This window comes from Austrofundulus limnaeus, unplaced genomic scaffold, assembly GCF_001266775.1.
Source record: "Austrofundulus limnaeus strain Quisiro unplaced genomic scaffold, Austrofundulus_limnaeus-1.0 Scaffold392, whole genome shotgun sequence".
Classification (NCBI taxonomy): domain Eukaryota; kingdom Metazoa; phylum Chordata; class Actinopteri; order Cyprinodontiformes; family Rivulidae; genus Austrofundulus; species Austrofundulus limnaeus.
Genome location: NW_013952794.1, coordinates 39952 through 54536, shown reverse-complemented (window position 1 = coordinate 54536; position 14585 = coordinate 39952). Strand labels below are relative to the sequence as shown.

At 37.4% G+C, this 14585-nt stretch overlaps 2 protein-coding genes across 2 annotated transcripts; one reads left to right on the top strand and one right to left on the bottom strand.

Moving 5' to 3' along the window:
- Positions 1 to 327: 327 nt before the first annotated feature.
- LOC106528615 (RE1-silencing transcription factor) lies at positions 328 to 12730 on the top strand (the record flags this gene model as incomplete). The annotated part of the gene is given in 6 exon segments (XM_014023828.1): positions 328 to 434; positions 522 to 1219; positions 1676 to 2120; positions 7163 to 7299; positions 7578 to 7679; positions 12456 to 12730. Coding segments are annotated over 6 exon segments (1574 nt in total), but the record flags the coding sequence as incomplete, so codon positions are not given.
- Positions 12731 to 13226: 496 nt separating this feature from the next.
- On the bottom strand, positions 13227 to 13817 carry LOC106528623 (uncharacterized; the record flags this gene model as incomplete). Its single annotated transcript, XM_014023838.1, is given in 1 exon segment — positions 13227 to 13817. A coding segment is annotated over 1 exon segment (473 nt), but the record flags the coding sequence as incomplete, so codon positions are not given.
- Between the last annotated feature and the right edge of the window lie 768 nt (positions 13818 to 14585).

Genomic DNA, 14585 nt, shown 5'->3' with positions numbered 1-14585 from the left:
CATTTGGCTCCTCTACCTCTTGAGCACCAGAGAGTAAGGGTAGCATTAGCATTGTAAGTAAACATTAAATTTTCTTTTTTTTCAATAAGAGGTTTATATTTAATAGAATTTTTGGACAAAAAAAATGCAATATATCGCCTTGCTTACAGTATCACAATATATTGGGATATATCGTATCGTGACCCCTCTGTTAAGATATGTATCGTATCACCAAGTTCTTGCCAATACACAGCCCTACTTAATAGAAATAATGATAAGTGTTAATCAGCTACAAGAACTCCTCCCCTCACAGTTTTGGATTAAACAAATTTATCTGTATATTTTGAGACAACTCACTTCCAGCCCAGACTCGGCCACTCGAGTCAAGAAAAAGCAAATCACCGAGTGATGAATCTGTGCTGACTGATGATGATCAAACTACTCTCAGTCAAAAGGTAATTCAGCTTATCAGAGTAGGGCTTATATGTGTATGCTCTTTGGACAGATTTATGAAGTGAGTTTTATTTTATTCTTTATTTTAGAACACAGAAGATGACACAGGATCAGTTGCTGTGCCACTGCAGTGCCCTCTGCAGGAATGTGCCGGCATCGTAAAGCAACATCATCAAGCTGCAGAGCTGTCCTGCCTCTCAGAGCAGGGTGGTCTCTGCAAAGAAAAAGGCACAGAAATGACAAGTGTTGACATTACAAATGTAGCGGTTACAGGACAAGAAGACAAAGACCCCAGCAGTGATTCTCAACTGGAGACCTGTGGAGTAAATAAGAAGAATGAAGAAGACGGGGAGGGAGCGGGGAGGAAGCAGCAAGAATGTAACATATCACCAGATCAAACCAGCAGTGATCAACTCCAGGTCTCAAAAGATGATAATGACTCCACCATTTTGGAGAAGCAGATATATTCAAAAAGAAACTTGGATTTAGAGAAAAACCAAGATGAACCCAGCACCTGCACAAGTGATGCCGAAGAGTCAACAGCTGGTTTACCAGCCAAGAAGAAACGAAGAATGACAGAGAAGGAATGGAGTCACTCTTCGCAAAACAATGAAAACTGTCCGAATGGAGCAGAGAGTTCTGATAAACAGATCTATGATAAAACCCCCACATCTGTGGCTTTGGAAGAGAAACCCCCTTCAGCCTCAGCTTCACCTCAGCACGTCTCAGCAGACTGCATCGCAGAGCGAAGTGAGGCCGAGCCGACGCCTCACAACAGTCACCGCCCGTCAGTATTATCTGATACATCTTACATTTTTAAAGTCTCTGCTTCATTTTTACAATTTCATATAAAGAGATGAGGATATGCACAAATCAAAACAGGTCTGATTAGTTATGTTTTCCTAAATTAACTGTTGCTTTAAAATCTATTTAAGGAAAAACAAAAGAATTATTGTGTGTGATTATAAAATGTCAGGACTTCAAAGCAGGAGTGGAAATTAAAAGATAAAAAAAAAGATACATAAATTATTTGCAGATTCAGAACAATAATAAAAAATATTTATTTAGGGAAGGATTTATAAATTCGTTTGATGTTAACAGCATCCTGCTATGATGGAATAACATTTATTTGTTACATGCAATGTTTTAAAAACAATTTAAACTTCACATTTGAAAATGTATTTTTTACAGTAAAATAATTAAATTTTATTTTTTTCCCTTCTAAAATGTCTTGTGAAAACAGAGCTGAAACTGAAGTCCAGATTGCTGTTGCTACCTCAGAGGGGACCAGTATTTTGTGTGATCCAGATTCCCTGGAAGGAAAAACTCCTGAGGCTGAAAGATGGCCCGGTCCAGAACCGACTGATAACCCAGAATCACATGAAAATGCAGAGGAAGAAGAGCAGCGTTTAGAGAATCAGCAGCTGCAGGAACACAAAGAAATCATTGCTGAAAATAGAGCTGAGGTGCCTGAAAAACAAATGGAAATAGGCTTAGGAGAGTCAGCAGACGTAAATTTAAAATCTACTGGAACGAGTCAAGTGGAGGAGAGTGATGGCAAGGATGGAGCTGAAGCTGATTTTTCTCAGATGACGAGGGCGAACGAGACCGGAGATGAAAAGATGAGATGTACAACAGATGGTGTTAAAGAAGCTGTTTCTTCTGCAGACAATGGAAGCGTCCAAGAGGTGAAATACACTGTGGCTGAGTCTCAGTTCATGAGCTGCAGGCTCATGATGTCACTGCCCTGCACCTAGTGCTCGAAAGGCTCCTCTTCATACAGCCGAGCAATGCAACCCAAAAAATCTCAAAATCCACTGTTGTATAAAGAACCACAAAGTGATACTTTAGTAAAAGTACAAGTATCTTACCAAAAACTTACTTTGGTAAAAGTTAAAGTCTTCTTTAGGAATATTACTTGAGTAAAAGTACAAGTATCTTACCAAAAACTTACTTTGGTAAAAGTTAAAGTCTCCTTTAGGAAATATTACTTGAGTAAAAGTCTTAAAGTATCTGATATTTTTTGTACTTAAGTATTAAAAGTAAAAGTATTGATTTAAAATGAGCAGTTAGGTTTTCTGGAAGGACATTTAGGAGGTGACCTCCTCAAAACAACACAGAAATGACTGTTGAATTAAAATATTTAATTTATGTTAAATTTAGGATACACTAGTCCAGCTGTTTCAGTTTATATAAATATGTGACCTGTCACATCGAAACAAGGAGTAAGTCCAAAAGTTGTATGTGGAGAAAAAGGCAAATGTAGTGTTTTGACTAAAATGTTAACAAAAAATTGCATTTTGTCAAAACATAATGAATAAAAGCCTTATCAATATATCATTTGAGTGAACTGTCTGAAATATAATCATAAAACAAAATTTTGAGACACTTTTTGAGCAGTAGCAACAAAAAAACTGATTTTGAGGAAAAACGCCTTAAAATTTTAAGATTTTCCCTGTGAGTTAGCAAAGTTTTGTTTCTTTCCAGCTGGGAAATCTCAATATTCAAATATAATTTGAGGTTTCCTCTTTATAAGGACATCAAAAATTCCTCNTGAATGATCCAGGTATCAAAATGTAGCTTTTAAATCCAATAATCTGAAAATGTAATGAGGTACTTTTGACCAAATTTGACTTAATCCTCATTTCGATATGATGGGTCACATATATCAAGGCTGCACAAACATTTTCCCCAAAATGAAAATCTATCTGAGGGCTGCAACCAAATGTAATATGATTCATGAAATACAAATACTTCTTTAGTACAGTCCTTTTATTTGAATGGTTATGTCCTGCTGGAGTGTGACATGATTTGTTTGTGTACAAACTAATAAAGTATCAGAATTTTATATATTTATACTTCTCATTCAACCACAGTTAAATTCACGCTATCTAGGAGGCACAATTTATATGGATAGTTTTTATTTTTACAATAACAAGCTGGAATAAAAACAAGCAAAAAGGAAATAAAAGTAACGACTTTTTACTACTTGCCTTTTTTTAAAAATGTAAGAAGTACAATTAAAAAGTACGCCGAAAAAGAATTACTCAAGAAAAGTACTGATACCCAAAAATTCTACTTAAGTACAGTAACAAAGTATTTGAACTTAGTTACTTTACAACTCTGTCAAAATCCGAGGATGCATCTGTGTATCCTCACCGGCCGAGGATATCCCAGGATTCAGTGCGCGGGCAGCAAAATGAACCGAGAAATGAAGACGGTGGAGTTTTTATTTTTTAACGAGTCGGTGCAGTTTGTAAATTCACCACAGACTGAAGAATTTGTTTTTAAAACTAAGTTTAGCAACTTAGCTGATGAAATTTATGCTGCAATAAGCTGTTAAAAAATGCAACTAGAAGTATAATACTGATACTGGAGCTAATGTTTTTTATTATGTACATATAACGTTTTAACTGAAGTCCAGTGAAAAGACATACTTTACTGCTCTGTCTGATATGAAACTGATCACTATGGTAAGGGAGTATGGTCACGCAAACGTACATCAAGCGAAGGCAAGACCGTCTTATTTCACAGCAGTTTTGAGCAGCCTACCTGGACTTGGAAAAACGTGGCCCACATGGCCCAGCTGGGCTACGAACTCATGAGGACCCAGCCCATGAACTGAGACACAACCATTGAGAAATTGTCCCAGATTTGAGAACCAGTGATCAAAGACTATGTCATACAAAAGCATTTTCAACATTTTAAGGAGAGAGTACTTTGAAGTCTCTTGAGATTCACATTGTTTAAAACCGGTCCAACAAATCTACACAAATATCATTTACTGTATTTATTTATGTATAAACCAGAAATTTAACCCTAAAAATCATTCATAAAGTGTGTGTGTGTGTGGGGGGGGGGGGGTATTATTCACAGGTTATTGATAATTAGATTTTTAATGCTTTTTAAGCTCAAAAAATGATGGTATTATACTCGAGGTCGTATTATACATGAATAAATACAGTAGTAGTTTCATGACCTTCATCCTGACATTTTTCACATCCTTCCATGAAGGAAAAGAGGTGAGGAAGTGACAAGTATGACTGGAAATTAGGAGACTTGCTACTATAATCCCAGAATTTGTAGGAAAGTTTGAAGCTCGTTATGTTTTTCTTATGATTGCTAAATACTGAAGCCGAGAGCGGACATTTTTCAGCATATAATTAATATGTTTTCTCGTGAAAACGACATATAACGATGAGCATTTTCTCGAGATAACACATTAATTTCCCAATGGTTTTCTCGATACAAAAAGTGTGTGAAAGAGTGAAAAAGTTATGGTTTTCCCTGGGTTTTCCTCTTGTGTATCGTTACGTAAACATGGAGACGGCCTGGTCCCCTCAGCGGGTTACCGATGAAGTTTACTATATACTAATACAAGCTGAAACTGCAGTTTGTTTGTCTTGTACAGATAAGTTTCATATCAACCCTCATCATTTAAGGAGACAGCTGGCCTGACTGCAGCTCAGCAGGTGTTTACACTGAAGTGATCCTGTTGTTAAAATAAACTTTATCAGTGACCAGCTGAGGGGACCAGGCCATCTTCATGGTTACCGGATGATGCATGAGAGGAAAACCATAACTCGTCTCGAGAAAACCATCTTGATATTAACTCAGTATCTCGTTATCATGAAATAACGATGAACGTTGTCTCAAGATATTGATTCGTTATTGTATGTGTATCAAATATGTCGTTATCATGAGAAAACCATGGAAAAAATGATATGCAGAAAACACGTCTGCCCTCAGCTTCCGTAGATAAAACTAATTCAAATCATAAAATGAGTCTGGCTTTCTTTAATTATATGTACACTATATTGCCAAAAGTATTCACTCACCTGTCTTGACTCACATGAGCTTAAGTGACATCATTCCTAATCCATAGGGTTCAATATGACGTTGGTCCATCCTTTGAAGCTAGAACAGCTTCATCTGTTCTGAAGGCCGTCCACAAGGTTTAGGAGTGTTTTTGGGGATTTTGGACCATTCTTCCAGAAGCACATTTGTGAGGTCACACACTGATGTTGGACAGAAGGCCTGGCTCTGTCTCTGCTCTAATTCATCCCAAAGGTGTTCTATCAGGTTGAGGTCAGGACTCTGTGCAGGTCAGTCAAGTTCATCCACACCTGACTCTGACATCCATGCAGTGGTGGGCACAGTGCCCCATAAGCACTAATATGGAACTAATTTCCTGATTAGTGCTTTAGGGCTTTTGCTAATTTTTAAATTCATTAGTGGATAAGCACTTGTTAAATTTATAGGCTAAATTTAGAAGCACTAACTGAGGTCTTTAAATGTTATTGATCAACATATTTGTTCACAGGTGAGGGTGAAAGCTGTCCCACATTTTGTTCATATATGTGTCATTTACATACAAGGTCACGTGTCAAACTCAAGGCCCGCAGGCCAAATGTGGCCTGTGTGTGACTCTCATATAGCCCGCCAATGGCACTAAGTGACAACATTCTGCACACAGTAAATATTTTCTCATTGACTCTGAAGAATGTTCATGTGTCAACTGGATTATTTTAGTGCTTTGAAATTAGCTTTTGTTAAATTTTTCATTGTGTTAGTGCTTTAGAATTGGGGGACCTAAATATTTGAGTTAGTACTTTAGGATTAGTGCAACTAATATTTAGATCAGTGCTGCCCACCACTGCATCCATGTCTTTATGGACCTTGCTTTGTGCACTGGTGCAGTCATTTGGATGAGTGAGCAAATACTTTTGGCAATATAGTGAATGTCTGTGGAAAGGCAGACTCCTACGTCAGGAAAAACCTTGTCCCACATGAGAATGCTGACGTTTTCCCACAGAGATGAAAGACCACAAATCAATCAATCAATCCACCTACAGTATATAAATATTTGAAGATAAGGATGTTTTCACAGCCCAGTCTTATCAAGTAGCTGAACACCAGACAGTCTTAAAATGTGTTGATCGTTGAGTAGCAATTTGTTCATGTCAAAATGTAGATAAATGCAGCTCAGATCTAAATGTTATATTTGATAAAGCAGCTGTTTATTCACATGCAGTAAATAGGGGTGTAAGAAAATATCGATACATTGAAATATCACGATATTTCATTTCCCGATACTGCATCGATATTCTAAATCCCTGTATCGATTTTTTATTAAGGTTTAAAATGTCAACTTTCCTGCCAGCCATTCATTTTTATGTTGTAGTTCAGCCTCTGACCACTAGTTGGCCAACTAGTGGTCAGAGGCTGAACTACAACATAGAAATGAACGGCTAGTTGGCAGCAGCGAGCCAGTCATTTGGCTGCTGTACCTCTTGAGGTAGAGGCTATTATTAAGTGTTGGGTGGCCATGTTGTAAATTAATATTAAAAACTAAAAGCTGCAAAAAATATAAATTTTCAACCTATTTATTGGCAAATTTAGTCTRATAATTGAAAACATGGATGAAATAAGAAATATGAAACAAATAAAATACATACAAAGCAGAACACAGCTAAATGTATCAAAAGTATGTYTATGTAATATTAGAATTTTCTGAGACAATGAATTTTGGTTTTTCATTTTTTTCCCCTGTAAGAGGTTTTTATTTAACAGTTTTTGGACCAAAAAATTGCAATATATTGCCTTGCTTACAGTATCGCAATATATCGGGATATATCATATCGTGACCTCTTTGTCATGATATGTATCGTATCGCCAAATTCTTGCCAATGCACAGCCCTAGCAGTAAAATGTCTGTTTGTGTTTGAAGTGCGATCCTGACGACAGCGGTGCTCCTGGTTCTTCTACTGGATGTACTCCGAGTCAGACCAGAGGCCCAGATGACACGTTTGGATTTGGTTGCTCAGATTATGTGTCTGATTCCCAGCTCAACACCATCGTTCTCGTGTGAGAAAGAACACTGACTTCTGTCCAAAAACAACAACAAAACATCTTAACAGTAATCTAAAAATGGCAGACACATTAAGTACATTTTAAATTATTAATGGAATAAAAATACAAAATTAATTTAAAATATTTAATGAGAAATGTCTCCTCTGATACAAATCTCAGACAAAAATATCTAACATGGAAATCCTGATTGTATTTGTTGTTTAGGTTTATTAGACATCTTTCAAAATAATTAAAGACTCATATTTCTGACCCAATGCTTCCCTCTCCTGCAGGGATGAGAAGATGATGGAGAAAAATGAACCTGATCTCTCTGTTCAACTCGAGGATGCAACAGATCTGATATGTGGACTGATTGGAGAACTTTCCTCTCTAAAGTTAGTAGAAACATCTCCTTCCATGTACCATCTTTATTAGGTTGAATTGTGTTGCTTTTCTCTTATTTTTCTTAAACCTTCCTCTGTATCTAGCTTATTACATTGGCTAAAGCCAGGGGTGTTGCCAGATGCAGTGTTGTATAAAGAACCACAAAGTGATACTTGAGTAAAAGTACAAGTATCTTACCAAAAATTACTTTGGTAAAAGTTAAAGTTTCCTTTAGGAATATTACTGGAGTAAAAGTCTTAAAGTATCTGATATTTTTTGTACTTAAGTATTAAAAGTAAAAATATTGATTTAAAATGAGCAGTTAGATTTTCTGTAAGGACATTTATTAGGAGGTGACCTCCACAAAAACTACAGAAATGACTGTTGTATTAAAATAATTAATTGATATTAAATTTAGGATGCACTAGTGCAGCTGTTTTAATTTATATACATATATCATGACTGCACAAACCTTTTCCCCAAAATGAAAATCTATCTGAGGACTGCAGCCAAATACAATAATATAATTAATGAAATACAAATACTTCTTAAATACAGTACTTTTATTTTAATGATTATGTCCTGCTGGAGTGTGACATGATTCGTTTGTGTAAAAACTAAACAGTATCAGAATTTTATATATTTATACTTCTCATTCAACCACAGTTAAATTCACTCGATCTAGGAGGCACAATTTATATGGATGGTATTTATTTTTTACAATAATAAGCTGGAATAAAAACAAGCAAAAATGAAATAAAAGTTATGACTTTCTACTTCTTGCCTTTATTTAAATGTAAGAAGTAGAAGTAAAAAGTAGGCTGAAAAATAAAATTCTCAAGTAAAGTACAGATACCCAAAAATTCTACTTAAGTACAGTAACAAAGTATTTGTACTTAGTTACTTTAGAACTCTGGCCAGATGGGTGGCACCTCTAAATGACTAACAAGTGGGTGGAGCTCACATGTGGCATTTCAAAGATGGACAGTTAGACCATAGAAGGAGTAAATATCTGTGAAGCAGCTGTATTGTCTGGTGTAGAGGACACATATCAGTGTATGAAGAAAAAAAATGCATTTTCTGAACCACTGCATTAATATTCAAGATTCAAAGTGTTTATTGTCATACACACAGTTGAAACATGTTTCCCTGGGCAATGAAATTCTTACTTTGCCGTCCACTCTGAATGCCAAGAGACAACCAGATGAAAAAACAAGCACTTAAAGGATACTAAGAAAGTCATAAGTGATAGGATAAAAGAGATAATGTACACCGGCATTCGTTAAATGACGTCACACAAAAGTGACAGGTGCCACGCCCCTTTAGGGCGGGACTTCCGTATATGGTCATCTTCCGGCCCCTCCGTCCTCGGGGGACTTCCATATATGGTCAACTTCCGTTTCCTCTCCCTCCTTCCCGCTCGTGTTTTGATTTACCGTAACCCTACCCCTCCCTTGTGATGTGTCCTATCACTGCAGTGATGTGTCCTATCACTGCAGTGTCATCAGCAAACTTCAGGATTATGTTGTTCTCATGGGAAGCAGCACAGTCGTGTGTGAACAGGGTGTAAAGGATTGGGTTAAGGACACACCCCTGTGGGGTTCCTGTGTTTATAGTGATCGTGGAGGAGGTCCTGTTCGGTGAGCAGTTTGAACGTTTTGGCACCACGAGTTGTTGATAGACATGAGGAGTAGAGAACTTATAGCAGCAGAGCGGGTTGAAAGATTGGTTGTTTGATGTTATTTTTTATATTTATATTATATTTTTAGCTTAAATATGAAACTGAGTTTTTGAAAACCAGAAAAAGTTGAAAACAATCTGTGTGATTGCTGTATATGTTGATATACTTGCGAAATGAGGCTAGAAAATCTGTGTAAATTATGGACAATCCATGCAGCTTGACATGTAGACTATGCAAATCTGAAAATAAGGTATTATAATTTCCTTGTTTTATCCTTTTTCCTTTAGTTTCCACACTGATCTATCTGAATTCAAATTCATTTCAAAGTGACTGTGTTTACTACTCATTATTTTATGCAGGTGAAATGTTGCATTTGTTAGAAAGAACTTTCCTATAAATAAACAAAATCTCCTCCTCAATGCTGAGCCATTATAGGCCATAACACCGACATGAGAATGAAGTCCCAGATAGACCCAAGACAAACTTGTATACATTCTGCGACTTACACAGTTACTATATTGATTAATTCATTTTTTTATTATTCTTTATCTTATTTTTAACTGTCAAGCTTATACATACATATACTGTATGTTTATATACTGTATGTATATATATTCACTCACCGGCCACTTTATTAGGTACACCTGTCCAACTGCTCGTTAACACTTAATTTCCCAATCACATGGCGGCAACTCAGTGCATTTAGGTATGTAGACATGGTCAAGACAATCTCCTGCAGTTCAAACCGAGCATCAGTATGGGGAAGAAAGGTGATTTGAGTGCCTTTGAACGTGGCATRGTTGTTGGTGCCAGAAGGGCTGGTCTGAGTATTTCAGAAACTGCTGATCTACTGGGATTTTCACGCACAACCATCTCTAGGGTTTACAGAGAATGGTCCGAAAAAGAAAAAACATCCAGTGAGCGGCAGTCCTGTGGGCGGAAATGCCTTGTTGATGCCAGAGGTCAGAGGAGAATGGGCAGACTGGTTCGAGCTGATAGAAAGGCAACAGTGACTCAAATAACCACCCGTTACAACCAAGGTAGGCAGAAGAGCATCTCTGAACACACAACATGTCGAACTTTGAGGCAGATGGGCTTCAGCAGCAGAAGACCACACCGGGTGCCACTCCTTTCAGCTAAGAACAGGAAACTGAGGCTACAATTTGCACAAGCTCATCGAAATTGGACAAGAGAAGATTGGAAAAACGTTGCCTGGTCTGATGAGTCTCGATTTCTGCTGCGACATTCGGATGGTAGGGTCAGAATTTGACGTCAACAACATGAAAGCATGGATCCATCCTGCCTTGTATCAACGGTTCAGGCTGGTGGTGGTGGTGTCATGGTGTGGGGAATCTTTTCTTGGCACACTTTGGGCCCTTTGGTACCAATTGAGCATCGTTGCAACGCCACAGCCTACCTGAGTCTTGTTGCTGACCATGTCCATCCCTTTATGACCACAATGTACCCAACATCTGATGGCTACTTTCAGCAGGATAATGCGCCATGTCATAAAGCTGGAATCATCTCAGACTGGTTTCTTGAACATGACAATGAGTTCACTGTACTCAAATGGCCTCCACAGTCACCAGATCTCAATCCAATAGAGCATCTTTGGGATGTGGTGGAACGGGAGATTTGCATCATGGATGTGCAGCCGACAAATCTGTGGCAACTGTGTGATGCCATCATGTCAATATGGACCAAAATCTCTGAGGAATGCTTCCAGCACCTTGTTGAATCTATGCCACGAAGAATTGAGGTAGTTCTGAAGGCAAAAGGGGGTCCAACCCGTTACTAGCGTGGTGTACCTAATAAAGTGGCCGGTGAGTGTATATATATATATATATATATACACACACAATATGTATGTATAAAGCATAACAGATTCAATTTGAAAGCATTGGAAAAACTTTTTTAATAAGTTTGTAAAAAATATCCTAGTTAACAGGCATCCTCATTCACAACATGCTCACTTAGATTTTCATGTTATGAAACATGTTCACATTATTTATAGACAGTATCTAAAAACATCAAAGATAAAACACAATGGCTTAAATTATATTATTTTTATTTAGTTTTTTAAATTATATTGTATAGGTCATCAAATCAGTGTCAGTTGAGTCTGTCAACTAGGTTGGCTGTAGGGATTTTTAAGGGCCAGCAGGTGTCAGTATTCAGTCACAGTTTCAGCACGTATGGATACAGTTTGGTAAAGTGTCAAAACGACACATGATGCCTCATCGACCCATCACTAGCTGTATCCTTCCACTAAACCATGACGGTGAACAATCTTTGTTTTCAGCTCATTTGAAAGTTGTTTTCAGACTCCCATGCTGCCACTCTTCAAAGAAGATGCAAAGAGGAGAAAAACTTACAATTGCCTCCCTTAAATACCCTTTCTCATAATTGGAGTCACCTGTGTATGGAGGTCAAGGGTCATTGAACTTACCAAACCAAATTTAAGTTCCAATAATTAGTTCTAAAGAGTTTGACATCAATAAAATGACAACAGTGCCCAAATTTATGCACCTGCCTGATTTGTTCAATCAATTATTGCACACTTTCTGTAAATCAACTTAATTTCACTTCTCAAATATCACTGTTTGTCCCCTATATGATATATTTTACTGATTTTTATTTATCCAAACAATCAATGATTTATAAAAGGTAAATCAGGAATATGAACAAGGCAGCCCAAACTTTCACACCCCACTGTATGGACCTACTGTGTATATATATATATACACACACACACAGGGTGAGTCAAAAACCACAGGACATCCTATTATTTCAAAAAAGAAGAGAAAAGAGAAAATGACATGAATGTCCCAGCAAGTAATGAGACAGCCTCTCTTTGGAATGGCGGCCATGTTCTGGACATAGCCTCACCCGTTACTTGTTGGGATATTAGCACGTCGTTTACCCTTTTATTGCTGAAAGGACAGTCTTGCTTCTTTTGATTCGTGTGTGCATCTTAACTAATGGAGGATCTGTGTGTGTGCATGTTCATTAGCCCCGTTTTTGTAATTGTCTGTATTTTTGCAAAGCACATTATGTTTTTTCCTGGTTTGAAGTGAGCTAAATAATTTTATTTTTTCAATTTCAGTCGAAAGGTCATGGTGGCTCATCGACAGCTGGACAACCTGCGACGCAAAAATACAAAAGGTTTTGCACGTAAAGGATTTCTTTGAGGCTGTTTTTTCATCTTATAGTCCAAAGAGTTCACAAGCATGCTTTTTTAAGCGATTACATTGATTCATTACTATTTTATCGTTTTTTACTGTTTCATTGTCAACTGGAATGTTTTTTTTTTAATTCCTCTGATGTTCAGATTTTTATTTCAAAATAAAGTTTTGTTTACCATTAAACTATATTAATTCATGCAGAGGTCGTGTCTGTGTTTAGGGTGGGAAGAAAAATGCAAACAAGTTTAGACAAATAACATTTATGATTTTTTTTAAACACACAAAAAGTTATAGAATTCTTTCAAAATAAAACAGGCTTCTACTTACATCTATGTGCTACTTCTACACAGAATGAGTCACTAATATAAACATTAAAATACTGACATGGTCGCATGATGTAAACAAGCTGCAAGTTTTGATCTTAAAAATGGTTTGATAGGACAATAATCAGTTTAAATCATGGAGTTGTGAAATCGGACATCGCATGGCCTCGTTATAGACTACAAAAACATTTCTCATATCTTCCTGCCTTAAATATCTGGCAGTCTTTGTAGAAAATGACAAATAAAATGGGAAATAATTAAACCAGACCAGCTAGAAAACAAAACCAAAAAAAAAAAAAAAAAAAAACCACACACGAAGAAAAGCAAAACATGCAAAAAAGCAAACTTAAATAATTTGCATGCAAATACAAAAAGCAAAACAAGAATCACTCAAAAAAACCAAAACACACGTGCTGACTAATACTACTAATAATAATTAAAACCACACATTAGCTGGTGCTGTCTTCTTTGCAGGGTCTATGTCCCCTCAGCGTCTGGACTTGGCGTACACAGAGCAGTAGGTACTGCCCACGTTTGGACAGAAGCGCTTGGTGTGCGCTTTGGGTCCTGTGGCACCGCACAGAGGACACACATACTGCCACAGATAGGGACATACAACCTCCCCGGCCTTGTTCTTTAGCCAGTGTGAGCCGTACACCTGCTCAGACTCCCCGTTGTGCTTGCAAAAACTGCAGGACACCACGCGCTTAGGTGACTGCTGCAGCACCGGGACAGGTGTCTTATTATAGTGGCTCGCCTTGCGCTCTCTGGGCCCATGGGGGGTCACAGGTTTCACCTTCGCATCGTCTGATGGTGTGGCATCTGGGTTCAGGAAAGACTGTGAATAAGACAGGAAGGCCGGTGGGTGGAAATTCGGTGTCCTTCCTGCCCAGGGCTCACAGCTGTGTGTGGCGTTTATGCTCCAAGACATAAAGGCTTCGCTCAGGTCCTCTGCACTCTAAGAAATGAAACATGGGGTTAGTAGGTTCAGCTCAACATCAAGAGCTTTTTCAGTGTGAAAAATTACATTTGTTACCTATACTCATAATAGAGTTGATAACTTCATTTTTAACAGATATTTCTGCCTTAACATAGAAAGTGACCTTAGTTAGTACAACTTGAAAATCAAGTAAATGTCCTTTAAAAATGAAGTTGTTCAACCGGGTCAGAACCTATCTGGACTTGTTTTGCTGTCAGAGACCACCAGCTCGTTAGCAAGAACAAAGCAGCGCAAGAGAACTACGGTTTTGGAGAATTTAAAGACTTGGTGAGTAATTTCCTGATGCATCTCAATAATCCAGGTAGAAAAATATCAAAAAGAAAAAAATCAGTAGGTCCTCTGGATGGGTTCTTCTTTAGTGAAACGGTTCGTCTCTCCTCCAAGAGACTTCATCAGTGAAACTCAGACTGAAGAAGTCAGTCTGAGGAGAGACGAACCGTTTCACTAAAGAAGAACTCATCCAGAGGACCTACTGATTTTTTCTTTTTGGTGAGTAAATTTTTCAGCAGCTAATAACCATTAGCCCTTTCGTGCATGAATTATGATAAACTCAGGATTTTTTTTACTAGTGTTTTTATACATCCTTAGGGATGTAAAACAAGGTTTGAGAAAAAAAATTCTATTTTTAAAGAAATAATTATCTGTACACTCAAGTGCACTTCATGCGTTTTGTACTGTAAAAAACAAATGTAACAACATGGTAATTATATAGGTATAGTTGTAATTTA